We start from the raw sequence: 21,228 nt of genomic DNA, 5'->3' as shown, positions 1-21,228 counted from the left end.
GTGAAGGAGAAATGATATTTCGCTTGTCACGCTTGCTCCAGGTGGAAAATCACCAGGCGTACTGCCACTTGTTGTGTAGTTTATTACAAATGGTAACAAACAATATCAAGGTATGAACAGAACAGATGTTCTTCTCATACTGTATTACCAGAAAATAACAAACACTGCTGCTTAGATGAGCATTTATTGACTAAATTGTCCTTGGCACTCCACAACATTTCACAGCACATACCAATATGTTACTCTCTTCGTGTATCTATGATGCCTATCTTGAGAATTTTCTTTTGCACTGAGATAAGAAAAACAAAAAACGATATGCAGTTCTTAAACTCAAGCTACTGGTGATTTCCCTTATGACATGTGATGTGTATACAAAATATACAAAACCCTTCTTTTTTTCTGTTTATTCCTTTGTTTTCAGGGGACATGAACTCATTGGCTTATCTGAAGTTGGCATATTAGTTTATATTTCAGGTAGCTCACTAAATACAAACTATATTGCCAAAAGTATTTGTTTCTCATGTTTAGCTGTTTTCCACTTTTTCTTTGGTCATTTTAGCCTTTTTGGCCAGGGTGAAGGGAGTACCTGCCATCAAACATGAAGACAGCCGCATGTAACTACGACGGTGTTTGCTAGTTCACCTTACATGCATTAATGTAATAACGTGGTTAGCCTACTCAACGTAAATTACACACGAACAACATTAAGCTACTCATGCAGAGAAGAACGGCTGCTGCTGCATCATCATCCGTCATCATTTCTGCTACACTGGCAGGGCTAGGGGCCAGGACTCTCCTCTTCGGGTTTTTGGGGGATGTTGCTAACTCCGGGTCCGATAACAGGCACCACACCTGCACTCGGTGTGAGGTCTCGCAGCAAGCTATCAAATACGGTGCATTTCTCGGCTTTTAACAAAACGCTATGCGTCGCCAGGCGTTTCATCAGATTCGAGGTGTTACCTCCTTTGCACAGTATCAGCTTAAAGCACTTGTTGCAGGCTGCTGAGTTTGCATCTTTTGCTGTGAAGTACAGCCAGACTTTTGACCGCTTTGCCTTGGGCATTTTTAATCTGTAGCTCTGCTCTAAAAGAACTTACATACCTGGGCCTGCCGACTATCCTTGGAAAGGTAAAATGATTGGCTAAAATCCAAAGTGTATGACATCTCAGGGAAATAAAGCACCGAAATGTGCGCTGCTTTTCGGTCTGGTTACTACTGTTTATGTCAGAACCGGTGCGATACCGGTACCCATCCCTACTCGGGGCCTGGGCCGGACTTCTGAAAAACAATCCCTCACCCCAATTCCTTCACTCAACTTTACACTTGGCCCTGTAGAGTCAGACAAGTGCCATTCTCCTGACAACCACCAAACCAGGACTTGTCCATTGGATTGCCAGGTGGGAAAGTGAGATTCTGCACTGTAAAGAAGTGAAGGACTCTCTAGAGTCCAGTAGTGCCATGCTTTACACCACTACAATCAACACTTTGCATTGCACTTGGTGATGTAAGGCTTGGATGCAGCTGCTCGTCCATGGAAATCCATTCCATGAAGAACTCTACACACTGTTCTTGAGCTCATCTGAAGGCCACAGGAAGTTTGGAGGTCCGTAGAAACTGAGTCTGCAGAAAGTTGGCGACTTCTGTGTACTATGCGGCATCCGCTGACCGCATTCTGTGATTTTACATGGTCTACCTATGATCTACATTAAGTAGCTGTTGTTCCACTTTGCTATAATACAATACCACTAACAGTTGACTTTAGAATATTTGGTAGTGAGAAGATTTCACAACTAGACATGTTGCACAGGTAGTACCCTATCACACTACCATGCTGGAATTCACTGAGCTCCAGAGAGCAACCTTTTCTTTCACAAGTAATTGTGGAAAGCAATCTGCATGCCTAGGTGCTTGGGCTTATGTACCTGCGGTCATGGAAGTGATTGGAACACCAGAATTTTATGATTTGAATAGGTGAGTAACTTTGCCAAACAATTATTAATCAACAATCAAAAGACCCAGAGACAGTTTTAAATCATTTGAAAGGCTGACACTTAGCTTTGTCTGCCCTTCGTTGGAAAATGAGGGAAAAAAACAAAGCAGTTTTGTCGTTATCTATTGTCCACCTGTGCCTAATTTAGTGTCTCTCTCAGTTTTTAAAATGTAAAAGAACCCACCCACCACTTTAATCACACCCTAGATCTTGTTCTGACATATGGCATAGAGACTGAACATTTTACAGTGTTTCCAGAAAACCCTCTCTTGTCTGATCATTTTCTAATGGTATATAAATTTACAATAATGGGTTACATAGCAGTGGGGAATACATTTGATCAGAGTAGATGTCTTTCACAAAGTGCTGTAACTAAGTTTAAGGATATAATCTTAATCTTAATATTAATAATATAATTATCTTCCTCAATGCTCTGTACCAACATGTTGCAGAGTGGGAGTAGTAGTGGTAGTGTCGCCACACAGGTCCATTATCTTTTTTTTAAATATTTTTACTTCTTCCCTGCATACAACTTTAGCTCCTGTGAAAACTAAGGTCTCTAATCAGAAGTACCTGACTCCGTGGTATAATTCTCAAACACGTAGCCTAAAGCAGATAACTCGTAAGCTGGAGAGGAAATGGCGTGTCATAAATTTAGAGGATCATCATTTAGCCTGGAGAAATAGTTTGTTGCTTTATAAGAAAGCCCTCCGCAAAGCCAGAACATCTTACTATTCGTCACTGATTGAAGAAAATAAGAACAACCCCAGGTTTCTCTTCAGCTCTGTAGCCAGGCTGACAAACAGTCAGAGCTCTGTTGAGCCAACCATCCCTTTAACGTTAACTAGTAATGACTTCATGAACTTCTTCACTAATAACATTTTTATCATTAGAGGAAAAATTACCAGTAATCATCCCACAGATGTAATATTATCTACAGCTACTTTCAGTACCATTGATATTCATTTAGACTCTTTTTCTCCAATTGATCTTTCTGAGTTAACTTCAATAATTACTTCCTCCAAACCATCAACGTGTCTTTTAGACCCCATTCCTACAAAACTGCTCAAAGAAGTCCATCCATCCATCTTCATCCACTTTATCCGGGGCCGGGTCGTGGGGGCAGCAGCCTAAGCAGAGAAGCCCAGACCTCCCTCTCCCCAGCCACCTCCTCCAGCTTATCCGGGGGGACACCAAGGCGTTCCCAGGCCAGCCGAGAGATATAATCTCTCCAGCATGTCCTGGGTCTGTCCCGGGGCCTCCTCCCGGTGGGACATGCCCGGAACACCGCGCCCAGGAGGCATCCTTGTCAGATGCCCGAACCACCTCAGCTGGCTCCTTTCGATGTGGAGGAGCAGCGGCTCTACTCTGAGCCCCTCCCAGATGGCCGAACTTCTCACCCTATCTCTAAGGGAGAGGCCAGCCACCCTTCGGAGGAAGCTCATTTCTGCTGCTTGTATCCGCGATCTCGTTCTTTCGGTCACTACCCACAGCTCGTGGCAATAGGTGGGGGTAGGGACGTAGCTCAACCGGTAAATTGAGAGCTTCGTTTTTACACTCAGCTCCCTCTTCACCACGACGGACCGGTGCAGCGTCCGCATCACTGCAGCCGCCGCACCAATCCGTCTGTCAATCTCCGGCTCCCTTCTCCCATCACTCCGAGGTACTTGAACTCCTCCACTTGGGGCAGGAACTCATCCCCGACCCGAAGTGGGCACTCCTCCCTTTTCTGGCTGAGAACCATGGCCTCAGATTTGGAGGTGCTGATCCTCATTCCCGCTGCTTCACACTCGGCTGTGAACCGTTCCAGTGCGAGCTGGAGGCCCTCACCCGATGAAGCCAACAGAACCACATCATCCATGAAAAGCAGAGATGAGATTCTGAGGCCACCAAAGTGAAAGCCCTCCGCCACTTGGCTGCGCCTAGAAATCCTGTCCATAAAAATTATGAACAGAATCGGTGACAAAGGGCAGCCCTGGCGGAGCCCATCACCCACCGGGAACGAGGCCAATTTATTGCCGGCAATGCGAACCAAGATCTTGCAACAGTTGTATAGGGATTGAATGGCCCGTAGCAATGGGCCAGACACCCCATACTCCCGCAGCACCTCCCACAGGACACCCCGAGGGACACGGTCGAATGCCTTCTCCAAGTCCACAAAACACATGTAGACTGGTTGGGCAAACTCCCATACACCCTCAAGTATCCCTGAGAGGATAAAGAGCTGGTCCAGTGTTCCGCGACCAGGACGAAAACTGCATTGTTCCTCCTGTATCCGAGGTTCGACTAGCGGACGGACTCTCCTTTCCAGCACCCTGACATAGACTTTCCCAGGGAGGCTGAGTGTGATCCCCCTGTAGTTGGAACACACCCTCTGGTCCCCCTTCTTAAAGATGGGGACCACGTGGTCTGCCAGTCCGGGGGTACTGCCCCTGATTTCCGAGCAACATTGTAGAGGCGTGTCAACCAGGACAGCCCTACATGTCCAGAGCCTTCAGGACCTCTGGGCGGACCTCATCAACACCAGGGGCTCTGCCACCAAGGAGTTGTTTAACTGCCTCAGTGACCTCGCCTCCAGAAATTGACGGGTCATTCCCCTCATCCCCAGACTCTGCTTCCTCCTCGGAAGACGCATCGGTGGGATTATGCAGGTCCTCGAAGTATTCCTTCCACCGCCTGACAATTTTCTCAGTCGAAGTCAGCAGCGCTCCGCCAGCACTATACACAGTGCAGGTAGAGCACCGCTTTCCCCTCCTGAGACGCCTGACGGTTTGCCAGAATCTCTTCGAGACAGTCCAAAAGTCTTTTTCCATGGCCTCTCCAAACTCCTCCCACACCCGAGTTTTTGCTTCAGCCACTGCCCGCGCCGCGTTCTGCTTGGCATGTTGGTGCCTGTCGGCTGCCTCCGGAGTCCCACAGGCTAACCAAGCCCGATGGGACTCCTTCTTCAGCCTGGTGGCTCCCTTCATCTCTTGTGTCCACCTGGCGTCCTCAAAGAAGTCCTGCCATTAATTAATGCTTCAATCTTAAATATGATCAACCTATCTCTAATAATCGGCTATGTACCACAGGCCTTCAAGCTGGCTGTAGTTAAACCTTTACTCAAAAAGCATCTCTAGACCCAGCAGTCTTAGCTAATTATAGGCCAATCTCCAACCTTCCTTTCATATCAAACATCCTTGAAAGAGTAGTTGTCAAACAGCTAACAGATCATCTGCAGAGGTTTATTTGAAGAGTTTCAGTCAGGTTTCAGAGCTCATCACAGCACAGAAACAGCTTTAGTGAAGGTTACAAATGATCTTCTTATGGCCTCTGACAGTGGACTCATCTCTGTGCTTGTCCTGCTAGACCTCAGTGCAGCGTTCGATACTGTCGACCATAATATCCTATTAGAGCGATTAGAACATGCTGTAGGTATTACAGGTACTGCACTGCAGTGGTTTGTATCATATCTATCTAATAGACTCCAGTTTGTGCATGTAAATGGAGAGTCCTCTTCACACACTGAGGTTAATTATGGAGTTCCACAGGGTTCAGTGCTAGGACCAATTCTGTTTACATTATACATGCTTCCCTTAGGCAGCATCATTAGAAGACATAGCATACATTTACACTGCTATGCAGATGACACCCAGCTCTATCTGTCCATGAAGCCAGATAACACACACCAATGAGTTAAACTGCAGGAATGTCTTAAAGACATAAAGACCTGGATGGCCGCTAACTTTCTGCTTCTTACTTCAGATCAAACTGAGGTTATTGTACTCGGCCCTGAAAAGCTTAGAAATATGGTATCTAACCAGATTCTTACTCTGGATGGCATTACCTTGGCCTCCAGTAACACTGTGAGGAACCTTGGAGTCATTTTTGACCAGGACATGTCCTTCAACGCACCTATTAAACAAATATGTAAGACTGCTTTCTTCCATTTGTGCAACATCTCTAAAGTTAGAAATATCCTGTCTCAGAGTGACGCTGAAAAACTAGTTCATGCATTTATTACTTCCAGGCTGGACGACTGTAATTCATTATTATCAGGAAGTCCTAAAAACTCCCTGAAAAGCCTTCAGCTGATCCAAAATGCTGCAGCAAGAGTCAGACTAGAAAGAGAGAGCAGATTTCTCCTGTATTGGCTTCCCTTCATTGACTTCCTGTTAAATCCAGAATTGAATTCTTTGTTGATAATATGGAATATTTTTGGCAATATAGTGTAAGCATTCCATTGTTTAATCAGCACACCATTTTAGCTTTAGTTTTTCTCCCCTGTTCCATCTCCATCTCCCTTTTAGCAATATATTGTATATATTTGACATATTTACATTTGAGCTAGCCCCATTACTCTGCGTCCTGTGAACATAGACATTTTTGTCTGGCATCTGTGTCCTCAAAGGTGACCTTCTTGTTTCTCCTGGGGTCGATCCATGAGTTATGTATGACCACATTGTTTGGTGTAGGGTCAGCTTCAACAACAGACACCACCCTCTTCTTCATCTTGCTCTTCAAAACCTTTTGGAACTTCTGCCGGGTGAAGGCGTAGAGGAGTGGGTGAAAGATGGTGGTTCCATAGGCCATTACCAAGAAACCCAGGCGGAGGCGATCAGCCAGATCACTGGGTCCAGTACTGAGGATGATCGTGTTGAGTACAGTTATTGGAGTCCAACAAAATAAGAACGTGGAAATGATGAGAAGAGACATTCTGAAGACTCGTTTCTGCCTCTCCCTTCTCTCTCGATGACGTTTTACGGCTCGTCTTAGTGCAATAATCACAGACACTGATGCTCGCATGCCCAAAGGTGCATTTCCACCTGCCCTGACACCTGTACTGCTCTGTGAAACCTCAGTTGACTCTGCTTGTGTTGCAGTGCTAAGAGAGATGGTGTTTTTGCTCTTTTGCTTCTTTTTAGGCAAGTTGTTCTGAAACCGTGTTCCAATGCGAATGTTAAGAGCCTGAAGAATCTTGTAGTAAGTCACCAGCATTACAACAGCTGTGAAAAAGAATATAGGAATCTGTGCTAGCAAGTGATAGTACAGACCCACCTCTGTGTAGTACTCATTTGTATGAGGTACAGTCACCACTGTAGTCTGGTTCAAAAGATATGAACTGGATCTGATAAAGAAGCCCACTTCCATGAATGGAACGAGGAAACTGAAAAAGGATAAAGCCCAGATGGATCCCAGCAGAACCACAGCTCGGCCCATTGTAAGCACACGGTTCGCTGGACGTACTGAGATGTCATAACGGTCCACGGTGATGGCTAGGACATTAGCGGCGGTTGCTACACTCGTGAAGGAGACGCAGGCTTCATGGAAGCAGCACATCATGGCTGTGTCCACCTCCAGTGGAATCAGAATCACCATAGTTGTCAGTGGGATGCAGCACACGCATATCTGGAAGTAGAGACGGAGACAGATCATGTCCCAAATGCAACATGTTTGATTTTATTTCATGTATTGGTTAAAGGCAGGCTTATTGAATTTATTCTTTAATTTTTTCCTCCAAGTCCAGTTTTTATCCCTCGGCTGTAAAAGGCTGATGAGTTATTGTTGAGCGGGCAACCAACTTTCTGAATCCGATAGCTTGAGAAAGAAGCCACGTAGGATTGTGAAATTCATACCATAGGCACAACTGTTAAACATCTCAGATGAGCTCAAATTTCAGTGACCTCGACCTTAAGGTCAAGGTCAGAGGTTTGGTTTCCTGAAAATCTTGCAATAAGATAAGAAGGAAATCATATCTATCTACTGTGAGGCTGAGGGGTAACACTGGCAGCTACCAGTATTTTTAATATGCATTTCTGTTAACTGTTTAAGTTTTTTCCCACAGTGTTGTTTGGTATTAATTGCCTGTATTAACCTTGGTATACCTCTGCTGCTGTTGATAAACAGGAGTGGGCAGGAAGAAAAGAAACATACAGTTAAATATGACAATCAGAACTGTGCACAGCCAAACTGGGGACGAGTTTTTGATAAAGACCCTGCAATATTCGTATCGATATTGAACCGTTTGATACAGTGCTTTCGGTTCGGTACGCATATGTATCGAACAATACAAAATTTGTAATTTATTTTATCAACTTTCCTTCTGACGATGCTGTCTGTGTTGAGCGCTCAGTGAATCTGCGTTCGACTACTCCGCCTAGGCTGCACTGTCGAGCGCAGATCCACTGAGCGCTCAACACAGACAGCATCGTCAGAAGGAAGAGCGCAGTGCAAGCTAGCGAGACAGAAGTTAAGCTCTCCTTGCAACATGGCAAATTGAACCTCCCCCACCCTCATTCAGATCTGGCGTTTGGAATTATTTTGGTTTTCATGTGACGCATGACTCTGAAGGTAAGCGCGTCATGGACTAAAGTAAAACGGTATGTTGGATGTGCCACGCAATGCTCAATTACATGGGTGGGAACTAGTGTGTTAGCGCAGTTAGCTCGTTAACGTGTTGGCCGTCTAGCCCCATGCACGGGGCGATCAGGGGTAGCTCGTTAACGGAGATTTGCCGTGTTGTGGCGTTAAGGTCATTTCAACGAGATTAACCTGAAAGCACTAGTGGGAACACAACGAATATGACTGCACATTTACGCCGACATCATCCTAGTGCAAAGACAAAAACAACAAGCATGCTACTAACTTTAGCCGAGTCATTTAGACAGCTGTTAGCACATGATTCTCCTTATGGGGACCTGATATGTTTAATATGCTGCTGAGAATATAGCCCAGAAGAAGCGGATAGTATAGCTTTTATTTTGGAAAGAGCCATTTCTCTGTAATAAACTCTCTTTTCCAAAGATGAGGGATTCCTCAATCAGATACAGGGCTCGCAATATTGCTAGCCCGACGTCCTGGGGCTAGCGATTTTTCCAGTCGGGCTACCAAAATCTCTCTGCCCTGCCCGTCGGGCTATTGTAGGAAGGAAAAATATATGTCAATGCTTTTGCATTCTTTCAGAAATGTAGCTGGGTAATTATGTCATTGGCATCGGTGAGCCACTGTCAATATGTGACATATTGAAATCGCGTTTGAATTTGCGCTTGTTTTTTTGCTTTCACTTTGCAATCGTGCAAACTATGTATAGAGAGCGACAGCACTGATCTGTGAGTGATGATAATTTGTGCACCAATTCCTCTGACATCGTCTTATTAATCGTTAGCTTACTATGCAAACATGACAAGTGAAATCTCCCGCAGCAAGCGTAAACATGTGAGAGGTTGATCGCGCAGAGAATCGCTGAGCTTATGTGAGTCCGTGTGTCAAAGCAGCAGGATTTATATTTCAGTTCTGCTGAGCCAAATAAGACAGGTCAGGGTGAAGAAGTGACAGCCAAAGAAAAGCTTACCACAAAACGGAGAAGTTATGACAAATCAGACTATAAGGCAAAAAGAAAGTGCAGCTTTATGGTTTCATGGACAAAATAATTTCTGTGGCTGCGATATGACGAGCTAAATAACCAGGGCTGCACATAAGTGGTCCGCAGGTGCGCATTCGCTGTCAAAATAAAAAAACACGCACAAGGGTTAGGGTTAAATTTAAAAACTGTACTTTTGAGTTAAAATATATATTTATAATTTTAATAAATGACAAATTAAAAAGGCATGAACATTTTTTTGTATCGAAAAAATATCGAACCGTGACACCAAAGTATCGAACCGAACCGAACCGTGAATTTTGTGTATCGTTGCACCCCTACTGTTTACATATGGTTTCATCTACCTGCTCAACAAAAGGTTCAGTGTCAACTTTAATTGGACAAAATGTACTGCTGCTTTCAGTCTCTGAACCTATTCACATGCTTGTAATGGAGATGCAGATATGTGCTACAAGTTTGTGTTTTTGCATGACATTTAAAAATATGGGTTTAGCGAGGTTAGTACATAGGATTTTTAAAAATACAGTATTATTAATGGGCTGACTATGATTCATCACATCCACTCCACCTGCAGGGTCTTCCCCTGTAGAGCAGTTAAACAACACTACACTCTTAGAAAACAAACGTTAGTGACATAATCGTTCTCAATGATGTGAGAACCTCAGAATCGTTCAGTGGTAACCCATAGTGCTATGAAATGCCTCTTAGCAGCTGACTCTGATAGTGTTGTTAGTGGAAACGATGACTGCAGTGGAGGAAATGGCGTTGGCCTTCTTCAGAGGTCATTGGGCGCTGGAGCAGGTAACGGCAGTGTGTGCATAAATAAGAATGAGGCTAAAATGCACATTTTTGTGTTCCTCACTGTCATGTTCGCACTCAGCTTTTCATTATCTGCTGTGCTGATATTACTTTGGTATGAGGCTGTTTATGCCTTTCTGACACATGATGGTTTGAATTGGAGCTCGTTGTTGGATTACTTGAGTTACTGATAAACCAGTTGCCTGACACAGTGAGCACATAGTGTGATCAATGCAAGCAGAGCTGTGAAGCTGTTTTTGGCGCACATCCCTACTCACCAACACATCAACCACATGCAGGTTCATGGTGATGATGTTGGACACGGAGCTGATGAGGTTCTGCTTCATACAGTAGAGGATCAGCACAGTGAGGTTGGAGCTCAGACCCAGAATGATCTCCAACAGCAAGAAGCCTGTCAGAGAAGCCTGTCGACAGAAAGACATTGGAGGATATGAGGACGCTTCATTGAACATTTTGTAGAAGTTAAATTACGTATTTTTTATTTGACTGTAAGCAAATATCCTACAGCTGTGTAATATTACTAATAATAGTAATAATAATAAAATGAAATTGCTGATAAAAGAAACCGATGTGAGAAGACATCAGATGTTTAAAAACAATAATATAATTTTATTACTTAAAAGCACCTATATTAGAAACATTTTATTAAAGAAGTTAAAGGAGGTCACAGAGTCTCTGATCTCCTTTTGAAGTTCAATCTAAGATGCGTCTATAAGGGTGCAGCAATACCTGGAAGCTGATGGGATATATTTCCTCAGAAGAGTTCATGTCAAGATCAGATGGGTCAGCGGTGTCAAGCACAGTCGTGTTGCTCATGGTGGCTGCAGACATCAACACTGAGGACGTGTGCATTATCTTGATAGGAGGAAGAGGCCTGAAGAGTAGTTTGCACAAACACAGACTGTTCAGAAGTGTGAAAGCTTAGTTATATGAAAGATTTGTTCAAGTGTCATCAAACCGGCAAACCCTGCAAAGGACACTGCGCTTGGTTTTAGTGAAGAATGGATCGTCTACAAGCACAAAGCTTTCCCCTTGCGTGACATTGCTACTCTTTGATCATTTAATTGTGCTTGTTGAAAATCTAATTTAAGTAATGTATACTTCACAGTGGAAACCAAGTTAAAGAAATCAGTGTTAAGCGGTCAGAATTACAGACACTATTATATCTTCAGAACTGCTTGCATGTCTTTTTCATGATGATTATTCGTTGTCTTGAAAACGTCAGAAATGGATGGGGTAAGTGTGTGATAAGATTTCAGACTGAAAGGATCATTCACCAGCAAAATGCAGGAATTCATTTAGTAGAAATTTGAAAAGGGTTCGGTAAAAACCAAAGACGGTCTTTGGATAGCTGCAGTCAAACGGGAAAGAAAACCCTGAACATCAAATACATGTGCCAATGGTTAAGGTTAGGTTAGTTTGTATTAGAACATTTCTAAGACTCCAGAAGGCTTAAAATGATTTTACCAAAGTGGAACTGGACACATGTTTGTATAAAGAGCAGTGCTTTAACCAAGAAAAGCATGTCGTTATTGGCCAGGTGTGTGAAGAGAACAGCCAGTGACCTTTTACTCGAGTGTTTTTAACATTTTTTTTGCAGTTACTGTAGTTATTTTCCATGTTTACAGCCACGCCAAGTGAAAGTAAGCTTTCCATTAGTGTAGCTGTTTAATATATAAAATATCTATAAAAACATTTATGTATATATTTGTTTTGCCTTGAACACACATTTTCATTGGTTCCACGTACACCCAGGTTCTTTAGCTTTAGGACTTGTAGTGTTCTCGTTGGGAACAAGTCAACTGTAATCGTCTAAGACTGACACGAGAGGTTTAAACTCACCACTTCCTCCTAGCGGTGTCCTCTCCAGCTTAGCAGTATTAGAAGCATGTTGGACCACTCCACTGTCTCCGGACTTGGTAAAGTTCATTTGTTTGATCCATCTCTTTTGCAGCTTTTGATGTTCAGGGATACTGGTTCCAGTTATCCAGTGGTAAAGGTCTGTGCAGTGCACACCCACCCCTCTTCGGGGTGCATGTGATTTGCACCAGTGAACTAACATCAATGGCGTCTTTCATGTAAAGCTCTGTCCTGTCATTGTCTGTTGTGCTTAAACTGTTGCCTCCAGTGTCATCTCTGCCTGAAAATGATGCCAGCACCAAAACAATCCTCCTCTCTGCTCTGCTTCCAGGTTTTCAGGACATATTCAGCTTTTGATCTTTGGAGATTATGAAAGTCCCGTTAGGGGCTAACGCACCTGTGAGACTTTGTCAGGTTCTCGTGTTCTGCACAACACTGAAAGGAGAAGGTTGAAAATGGGGGGAAGGAAGGTTGTTTGATTGTTGCTCTGAACTTTAGAGGCCTGTGGTCCAAGGGCAGGGAGTGTTGCACCAAGGTCAGCACCGAGATAGTCACACATGCACAGAGAGTCCTTATATACCAGTCGGACTAACGGAGTCCATCCACTGATTTATCATTCATAGACTGGAAGAACTGATTGAAGCAGAGAATTTTGCCATGTCCCTCTGTCATCAGGATTTGTGCTCCTCCTCAGTCAAATTCCATATGACCCTAGGGCAGGAAAAGGTGAAATATTTTTTATTAGGAAATGTTTTCCTCCTGGTCTGGATGTCACATCACATCTCTATCATTTAACTCAACTGGTTGATCATCCTCTAACACATGGCCTGGTCCCTCTGCCGTCTTCTTCATGTGCACAGTCTGCGTTTAATCAGTTTTTGATGCCTTGCCTTTTGTCTTTGATGGTTCTCATCATGTGGTGTTCACAAAATGAGTGCTGAATACTGCGAGCTGGTTCTCTGCAGTACAACCAAGGCGACTGTTGTTGAGGTTTGGCACTGTATACATAAAACTGAATTTAATTCATGTGTATGAAACGACACTGATGGGTCAAAAACAGAGCACACATCGGTTTGTCACCACATGACTATATCTGAACTTAAACTGTCTGGTCTTAATCGGATCAGATAATTCCTGATAGAGATCCAAATTTCCCTACAGTTGAGTGGTCAAAGGAGCTTCTTCAGTTCCTTAGAACTGAAGAAGCTCCTTAGACTACGATGACCTGGATGACTGAGAACCTTCACAGACCTACAGTTGAGTAATTGAACTTTGAATGAATTAAATTGTACTCACAAAAAATCTAATCTAAAACCAGAAATGATGGCATCATGCCACACCTGGTCCAATATTCCTCATGTAAATGTAGGATTCATACATTTCTGAAAACATTACTGGAGCCAACAGTGCATGCGCCATTTTGATTATTCTAAAAGATTAAAAATACCTAAATGTATAAATCTGGTGTCTTCACTGATTAAAAACAGGGTAAATTTCAGGTACATCAGTATTTTTGCACATTGAACAAATAATAAGTGTTAGCTGCAGCACATCTGTGTGCTGTGAGCTCAGACTTTTCGTCAACACGTTTGTCCCCAAGCAGAGTTCAACACCTTCATTTGCTGTAGTGTAATCTTAAAAATGCCCCTTTGAGAACACAAAATTACTCTTTTATTTAAGCTCATATTATCTGTGACATGATAAGGTTTGTCCTACTGACCTCAGCCTAAAGACGCATGTAAATGAGTTTGGTGTTGTATCAGCATTTTGTTGTGTCCATCTCCTCAGGGGGCAGCAAAGTCGCTGCATTTATCTTATAAGAAGTGTTTGTTGCTGCTTGCCAGCCGCTCATTTGGTCTAATTATTCTCCGCTCGGAATAATCACTGCTGGAAAATCGTGACTCACAGCTCAGCAACATGTCAGCACGCTGTGTGTGTTTATCTACAAATGAATTCCTTTTACGGTGCAGCACATTCACATGCTGTCAGAGCAGCACTATATGATGATGATGATGATGATGTGCATTAGTTTACCTGCTGAGATCATCTCTCAGTGATCCTTCATCCTCAGGTGAGGTAGTGCAGTGGCCTCAGGTGATGTGAGGTTCAGCTCAGTAGTCCGTCGTGCAGCGATCACACTGTTGAATCCTTTCTGGGTGGAAATCTGTCTGCATGCAACTCCAGAGAGAGAGCGAGGGACTCGTAAGACCACAGCCCTGCCTCCCCCTCTCTGCGCTCTGCTTCGCTTCTTCTGTCAGCCTGTCTCCGTTTCCACCTCTAGTAGCCCATCCCACTCATCCACTGCTCCCGCCCCCTCCATCACCCCCCACCATCAAACCATCTTTTCCTGCTCTTTTTTTTCTTTTTGCTCTTTTGCGCTTAACTAATTGGGTTTACAAAGCAGACGTTCTCCTAATGTTTTTCCCGCTCTCATGCTTTGTTTCTTCCTGTACTGTATATGTGTTTTGAGCTGCTTGTAATAAGTTTCCAGCATGCAGGAGTCATTGTTTGTTTCCCTTTTCTTCTGCACCATCTCCCCATAAGTTTGTTTGCCCTCATTAAAGCAGTGGCCATGACGATACCAACGACAGCATCTTTCCTGTCAGGACTTTGGCCACTCCTCCGGTGTTTGTGTTTGCAAAGCACCTGCCCGATGCTGCATGCTTAATTGTCCCGATCTGGCTACCATTCAAGGAGCTGCGGTGTTGCCCTTATTGCTCACCGTGCGTATCTGCGGCGTAGCTCGCGAGTGCACTAATTAGAGCTACTTGTCATTGGCATGGCAACAACAGCACCACCAGACAAAGCCAACCCCGACACGTTGGATCAGAATTCAGATCAGGACCGTGTCTGTTTTGTGTAGGGTGAACATGATTTTTCACTACATCTGGCTGCTGCTCTTCATCTGTTTATTCAAGAAATGTAACAGGGATGATGGTCTCTGCAGTCCACCTGTTCTCAGCCACATCAGGTGTTTAGCAGGAGAGAGATGGCCGACCCCGGGGTTATGAAGAGGAACTGAATACAGGCTTTTTCTCTGATGACAATTTACATGAAATGTGAGAGAAAACAGGAAGGAGACCGAACACAAACATTTCTGCTCAGTTTAAACTCTTATGCTGCTCTAAGCACGGCAGAGCTCATAAATGTAGTGACACGTCGTCTCCACTATTTCAAACAGACGTGCACATTGAAAGCAAAAGTGTGTTTTCAGGAATACACAACCAACTTTGTGTGACAAATGCCATATTAACAGACACTGACGTTAGGCTTCAGAGGGAGAGTCTCATTTTTATTGCCAAGAGTCCAAGCTTCACACATTTGGTTTACAAATAATGCCGGTGCACAAATACTTCACACACAAATCCAACAGTCATCCCTGAACAACTTCAGAGCTCGCTCCATCTTTGAAACTGCAGAGGAAGCAGGTAAGCACTAAATAACATCCAAACATCCTAGTTTTGTGTGAAAACAAGAATATTTTGATGAGTATAGAGGTATATCTTTGAACTGTCTCCCCATCTCGCTCATCCTCATGAACACCCCCAGTTGCTTTTTTATTATTATTATTATTATTGTTAAGAACAGCTTTTTATCTTGTGTGTTTATATGAGAACACCCACCAGCCAAATATACGGTTCTTTAAGTGCAAACCTATTCAGATTAATTTCACGGGTAATGAATTTCTTTGGTTTTATTATGTATTTATTTGAAATGCTTAGGATGTATGAGGGAGAGCTAATACCCAAAGATTAGAGATCATTGACATTGTGCCTTTAAGCAAATGGACAAACAGAAGGACTAGTTGTGATAGCCTTGAGCTCAGCAGCTGCACAGTCTCTGTGCTTCTTTACGTGCTGTGTTTACAAAGATGTTTCAGGCATTCTTCTTCTTGAAAGCTAAAAATAAAACTTCCTGCAGAGCTGTCTGCTTTGTGTTACAACACATCTCCCCTTTTATCAACAAAGTATTTGTCAGAGAATCTTTCTAAGTTCAGCTTGAAGAAAGTCATTTTGTCTCCTGTTTTTGTTTGGTATGTTTGACGTTTCACAGTAACAAATGGATCCATTTCTCAGTTTTATTTCTATTTCAATGCTTCCCTTTGTCTTTTAGTGCAGATGTGAGCTGACCTGATAAAGGTTTCTTTTATTCGATCTTGTTTGTTTGCTTATCAGGAGGACCATGAGTATGGGCTCATAAAAACTTTGCTAATTAGCTGAAACATCTGCATAGAAATGGATTATTTCAGCTTGAAATTTAAAGGTTCTCTAGCATATCAAGACTCTCTCTCCACACCGTTACATATGTAACGGTGTGGAGAGAGAGTCTCTCACTAAGAGAACCGAGGTTACACTGTAACCGTACGTTCTCAGTCAGAAGGTCATCGTGGTCTAAGGAGCTTGGAAAGAAAAGGGTCTGGACTTCTTTAAGGTTCCTGAAGACGTTTCATCATCACCTTCTCAGATGGGAGGTGAAGCATCTCATGAAATTAAAGCCCCTTTGAAACTGAGAAGTTTGAGGTGTGTTTCCAAGCTGCTGTGATTACCGAGCGTCCAGTATATGACACTTGGTCATAACAGCGTGATGTTTGACATTCACCCAGTGCCATTTCTGGTGTGTATGAGAAACACTGTAAAGCGAGAGGCATATTTCAGTGGTCTCTCCTGACACACTTGCACATCTAACCAAATAGTCTCTGTGGCTGACGCGTGGGTCCAGAGCAAAATCAAACTATATTTAATGTCATTTAAGGATTTGGCAGCTTTGACAGGGAGGTATTAATGAATTTTTTGGGAATGATAACGAGTCAGAGGAGCTCTGTGTGGCCAAACAGAAGCCAGGTACTGCTGCAATGTGGTCTGGGAAACGCTACGTTTCCATGAAGCGCGTAATACTGCTCTCATTGTTCTGCCTCTGGGTGACCGTGTTCTTATGTTCCCTTTGAACTGCAGCAGCTCCAGCTCTGCAGCCCTGTTGTCTCCTCTATGGTTCCTCTAGGTCTTATTCCATTCAGTATCACTGGTCTACTCCATGCATCACTTGGTCCTGTGTGTAAACAATGCAAATAGTTGTGTGCTTTAAAAAAATCCCACAGATCCCAGGCCATTTGTGCGTTACTGAAGATCCACATGACTCTTGTTTTCTGCAAAGGTCATCTAAGCAAGTGTAACACTGTCCCATTAGAGTGGCTACTGTAGTGGTTGACACATCCACCTAACAAGCCAAAGATCCCAGGTTCTTTTCTGGGTGGAGATGGGAATCATAATGGGATTGCATCAGGGACGGCATCTGGTGTAAAACCACTCAAATATGCGGAAGTAACCGCAGTGAAGGCTCATTGGGTGTAGTTGGGCCTGCCATGCGTGGTGTGATAGAGTAGCTCTTACTGTTATCTCTTTGTTCTCTATTTCATACGCTGAATGAATTCACCACGTGTGTACAAAAGTCAAATTTTTCCTTTTGGGTCTAGCACATCATGGCCTGCATTATCTGTGCATATTTAGACACAAGTCAGAAAAGACCCAGTTTCATTGTTAAACACAAACCTAGAAGGAGGCAAAGAGACATGGAGCTCATCTGTTTCATCACGGAAACCATCGCACTGGGTCTGAGGCTTCAAACAGATCGGTTTGACTCGAAGGTGGCTCCTGTCCAACTCCCTCGTCCTCTGTGCCTCATCCTGCCACCTGCCTGTAAACACTGTCTCTCTCTCTCTCTCTCTCTCTAGACAAATAGCATCTCTGAAATGGGTTGTTATCAGTCCCGGTCACTCTTTCCGCCTCTCTTCTCATATTCAACAGCTGATGTCCTTTTATTTTTCTGTCCTCTCGATCTATCAAAACATAGCCGTGTACTGGAAACATCCATCTGTCACAGGGGGGAGGAGCCTATCCCAGCAAGTCCAACATTGCATTCAAAAAAATAAATAGAGACCGTTTCTAAATGGAAAGATTGTTTGTATGCTTGTGTGCTCCGTATGGGACTGTGCGGGATCAACAGTCAGATACTTTGTGTCTGTTTTAAATTGCAGATTCTGACTCATGTTGATGGTAAAGTTCAGGCTTTGCTCTTTAATAACTTTTGACAGATCCACGTTCAATATTCTCCTGTGTGCTTTCTCCAGACTATCTGTCGCAGGGTGTGGATCTGAGTGGCATCGAGGTGATCGAGAACGACTTGCTGTTGATCAGCAGAGCCAGGCTCGAGGTGGAGAACCAGGCCAAGCGGTTGCTGGAGCAAGGAATGGAAATCCAGGTAGAAAATTTCCGTTCTTTTGTTTTCTACCTGTACTGCGCTGTCTGAGACCCGGTGTGCTGCCTGAGATTTAAGTCTCCTAAGGGAGAATGTCAGTGACTTATCAGGCTGAGAGACCAGTCGGTCTTCACCTGGCAACCACTAACTGGTTGTGGCTATTCTGAAACCAGTTGGCAAATGGTTTCTGGAGGTCGCTGGCAGTCACAGTGAGAGCTGTACCGTGTTTCCATGTGACGGCTTTTAGATGCTGCTGTTGTGAGTAGCGTGCATGTTAGAGTGTGACATACTTCTCACCAAGCAGCAGTGAAAATGTTAAACACAAAATAGCATCGTACGTTTGTGATCCTTTAAAAACAGCAGTTATGGGAGAGGTTATACATTTTTTTTGCAATATTTGATAATGAAACATCTACGAAAGAAGAGTTCATTTATGGTGATGAAGAAATAACAACATTAGAGCTATTTCTTTTTTTTTTTTTTTTTTTTTAAATGACATCAGAAACAGCAGTATGCGACATTACGTGATGGCAGAGCTTCAGTTCATCCTTTGTCATTTTTTTTTTTTTTTTTTTTTTTAATAAATAGGACAGGGGGAATGAATAAGAGAGAGAGGGGGAGAGAAAGAAAGAAAACCAAAGGGGAGAAGAGACGGTGAGAAGGGGGGGGAAGAGAGAGAGAAAAAAAAAACAAAAAACTCCTGGGTCACCTGTATGGAGAAAAAACAAACAAACAAACAAACAAACAAAAACAAACAGAGGAGACAGCAAACAACAAAGAGCAACATAATAATAGAGAAAACAAAGCACCATCACATTAGAGCTATTTCATGTTTAGGTGTGTGAACCCAAAGAGATGCTGAGGAGTGTCTGCAGCTGCTGACAGAGTGGAGATTAGTAGGAGACTGTGACTGTAAGGTTCCTGTGAACGTCTATGTCTGCATCGAGACAATAAGCCGTTCCTCCAGAAATAGAAAAACACACACACACACACACACACACACACACACACACACACCTCTGTCCCCCTGGTGTATTCCACCCACAGGAGAAGTATTTTTATCCTGACCACTGCTGTGTGTGTGTGTGTGTACACATATGAAAAACGCACACATCACACATACTGTATGTACTGTATGGACACACGGTGACAGCTTCTTACACAGTTGCTTGTTGTGAATGTTATGTAAGCTTGGACGTGCTGGCTGGGCTGTGTGGGAGATTCACCTCAGTCCTCTGATTTTTGCTAGCAGATACCCTGTAGCCCATCTGGTGAGTGGGAGCTCCACTGACCCACGTAAAAAAACACAACAACAAAAAAACCCACACTGCTCTTCTTTATCTAAAAAAAACAAACAGTGGCTAAAGTCTATAATGTTAATATTATGGGTAACTCTGTTTTCATGAACATCACTGAAGAGCGCTGTTAGGGTTCGTCTGATGTCCTGTCAGACTCTAACGTTAAGGTTTCTAAATGTAAACGTAGCACCGTTGGTGCTTTCACTGTTTCATAGGAACACAGATTAGCTTAGAAATCATCGGCTTAGCTTGCTCTCTCTTCATCACCGCTGACTGCTGCAGTATCCGCATCACTGCCGACACTGCACTGACTGTCTGCCAGTGTCCGACTTCACTCTACCTTTCCTAGCGCATAGGACCCAGAGATACTCCACTGCTCCTGTGGGGCAGCTGCCCATTCCTGAATTGGAACTCAGCCCTTTCTGACTCTAAGGTGCTAACTCTCATTTTTGCAACTTCACACCATTGGCTGCAAACCAGAGAAAACTGCCTGATAAAACCACAAAGATAAAATCGTCACCGACGGGGAAACCCTGCAGCTGCTGACTGCTTCTAGAAATGCTGTCTGTGATTGTTAACCCAGCTCTCAGGATGGTTCTTGGTTTGACATACAGCATAGAAACTAAACATGTCACAGTATTCCTTGAAAACCCTCTTTTCCCTGATCATTAATAATATTTAATTTAAATGTATAATAATGGATAACACAGCAGTTGGGAGTACATTTCATTACAGTAGATGTCCCTAACTGTGACTAAATAAAGACACATAATTCCTTCTCTGTTATCTTCTTCGGTACCATGTGCCGACGCACTACTTTCAAAGAGGTCGGTTACCTTCTGAATACTTTTACTGCATATGACTCTGAATACTGTGACTCCTCTGAGAAAGAAACCTTGGCTCCCTGGTATAACTCTCAGATGCCCGCCCATCCCTGAGTCTGGCTCTTCTGGAGGTTTCTTCCTATTAAAAGGAAGTTTTTCCTTCCCACTGTCACCAAGTGCTTGCTGATAGGGGGCTGTCTGTTTCTTGGGGTTTTCTCTGTATTATTGTGGGGTCATTAAATTACAGTATAACACGCCTTGAGGTGACTGTTGTAATTTAGCACTATATAAATAAAACTGAAGTGAAATGAATTGAATTGATTGCTACAGGGACCAATTGGCCAATAATAATGGTTTTTAGAGACCTGGTCCTTCTGAAACACCCCCAACAGGAATCCCTGAGGGACGTAGCTGAGTGCTTTCTAGAAGTCAATCAATCAATCAATCAATCAAAATTTATTTATATAGCACATTTTTAAGACTGAAGTACACCAAAGTGCTTTCCAGTAAAATCGCAGTACAAATAAAATCACAATAAAATATAAATTACAAATATATAAAATATAAGATAATTACAAGTCCACAACACTCATCTAGATTGGCTGAGCAAACACCTTGAATAGCTTCAAGAGGATAACGAGCTTGAAACTGTCCCATGGCCAGAAAGAAAACCCCATTGTTGTTCTGGCTCTGTGGCTCTTCTAACAGCCCGACTCCCCCCCCCCCCCCCCCCCCAAACAATGGTCCCTTGTGGGTAACGACCAACACCCCAGTCAACATGACTGAAGTCACAATTTGTCCTTTCAGGAGTAAGTTGATATATAA

The 21,228-nt window shown here is 43.4% G+C and overlaps 2 protein-coding genes across 2 annotated transcripts in view; one reads left to right on the top strand and one right to left on the bottom strand.

Moving 5' to 3' along the window:
* The window catches only part of cog5 (component of oligomeric golgi complex 5), a 74,128-nt gene that overhangs the window by 23,876 nt on the left and 29,024 nt on the right, over positions 1–21,228 (top strand). Inside the window, exon 7 of the mRNA XM_082510378.1 lies at positions 18,154–18,284. Coding sequence (XP_082366504.1) covers positions 18,154–18,284 — 131 coding nt within the window. The remainder of the gene's footprint in view (positions 1–18,153; positions 18,285–21,228) is intronic.
* LOC309692165 (G-protein coupled receptor 22-like) lies at positions 5,666–11,036 on the bottom strand. Its single transcript, XM_082510411.1, has 3 exons — positions 10,899–11,036; positions 10,427–10,573; positions 5,666–7,378 (listed from the first exon to the last, which is right to left on the bottom strand). The coding sequence occupies exons 1-3, from the start codon at positions 11,019–11,021 to the stop codon at positions 6,326–6,328; spliced, it is 1,323 nt and encodes a 440-aa protein (XP_082366537.1). The 5' UTR covers positions 11,022–11,036; the 3' UTR covers positions 5,666–6,325.

This window comes from Aulonocara stuartgranti (assembly GCF_965226115.1).
Source record: "Aulonocara stuartgranti genome assembly, chromosome: 17".
Classification (NCBI taxonomy): domain Eukaryota; kingdom Metazoa; phylum Chordata; class Actinopteri; order Cichliformes; family Cichlidae; genus Aulonocara; species Aulonocara stuartgranti.
The sequence above is the reverse complement of the archived record's forward strand: the minus strand, read 5'-3'. Positions and strand labels throughout refer to the sequence as shown.

Coding starts and splice junctions, on each gene's coding strand:
- LOC309692165 (XM_082510411.1), bottom strand. CDS start 11,021: ATGCACACGTCCTCAGTGTTGATGTCTGCAGCCACCATGAGCAACACG. Junction 10,574..10,898: donor TATATCCCATCAGCTTCCAG/GTATTGCTGCAC, acceptor TTCTGTCGACAG/GCTTCTCTGACAGGCTTCTT. Junction 7,379..10,426: donor TGCATGTGGTTGATGTGTTG/GTGAGTAGGGAT, acceptor CTCTACTTCCAG/ATATGCGTGTGCTGCATCCC.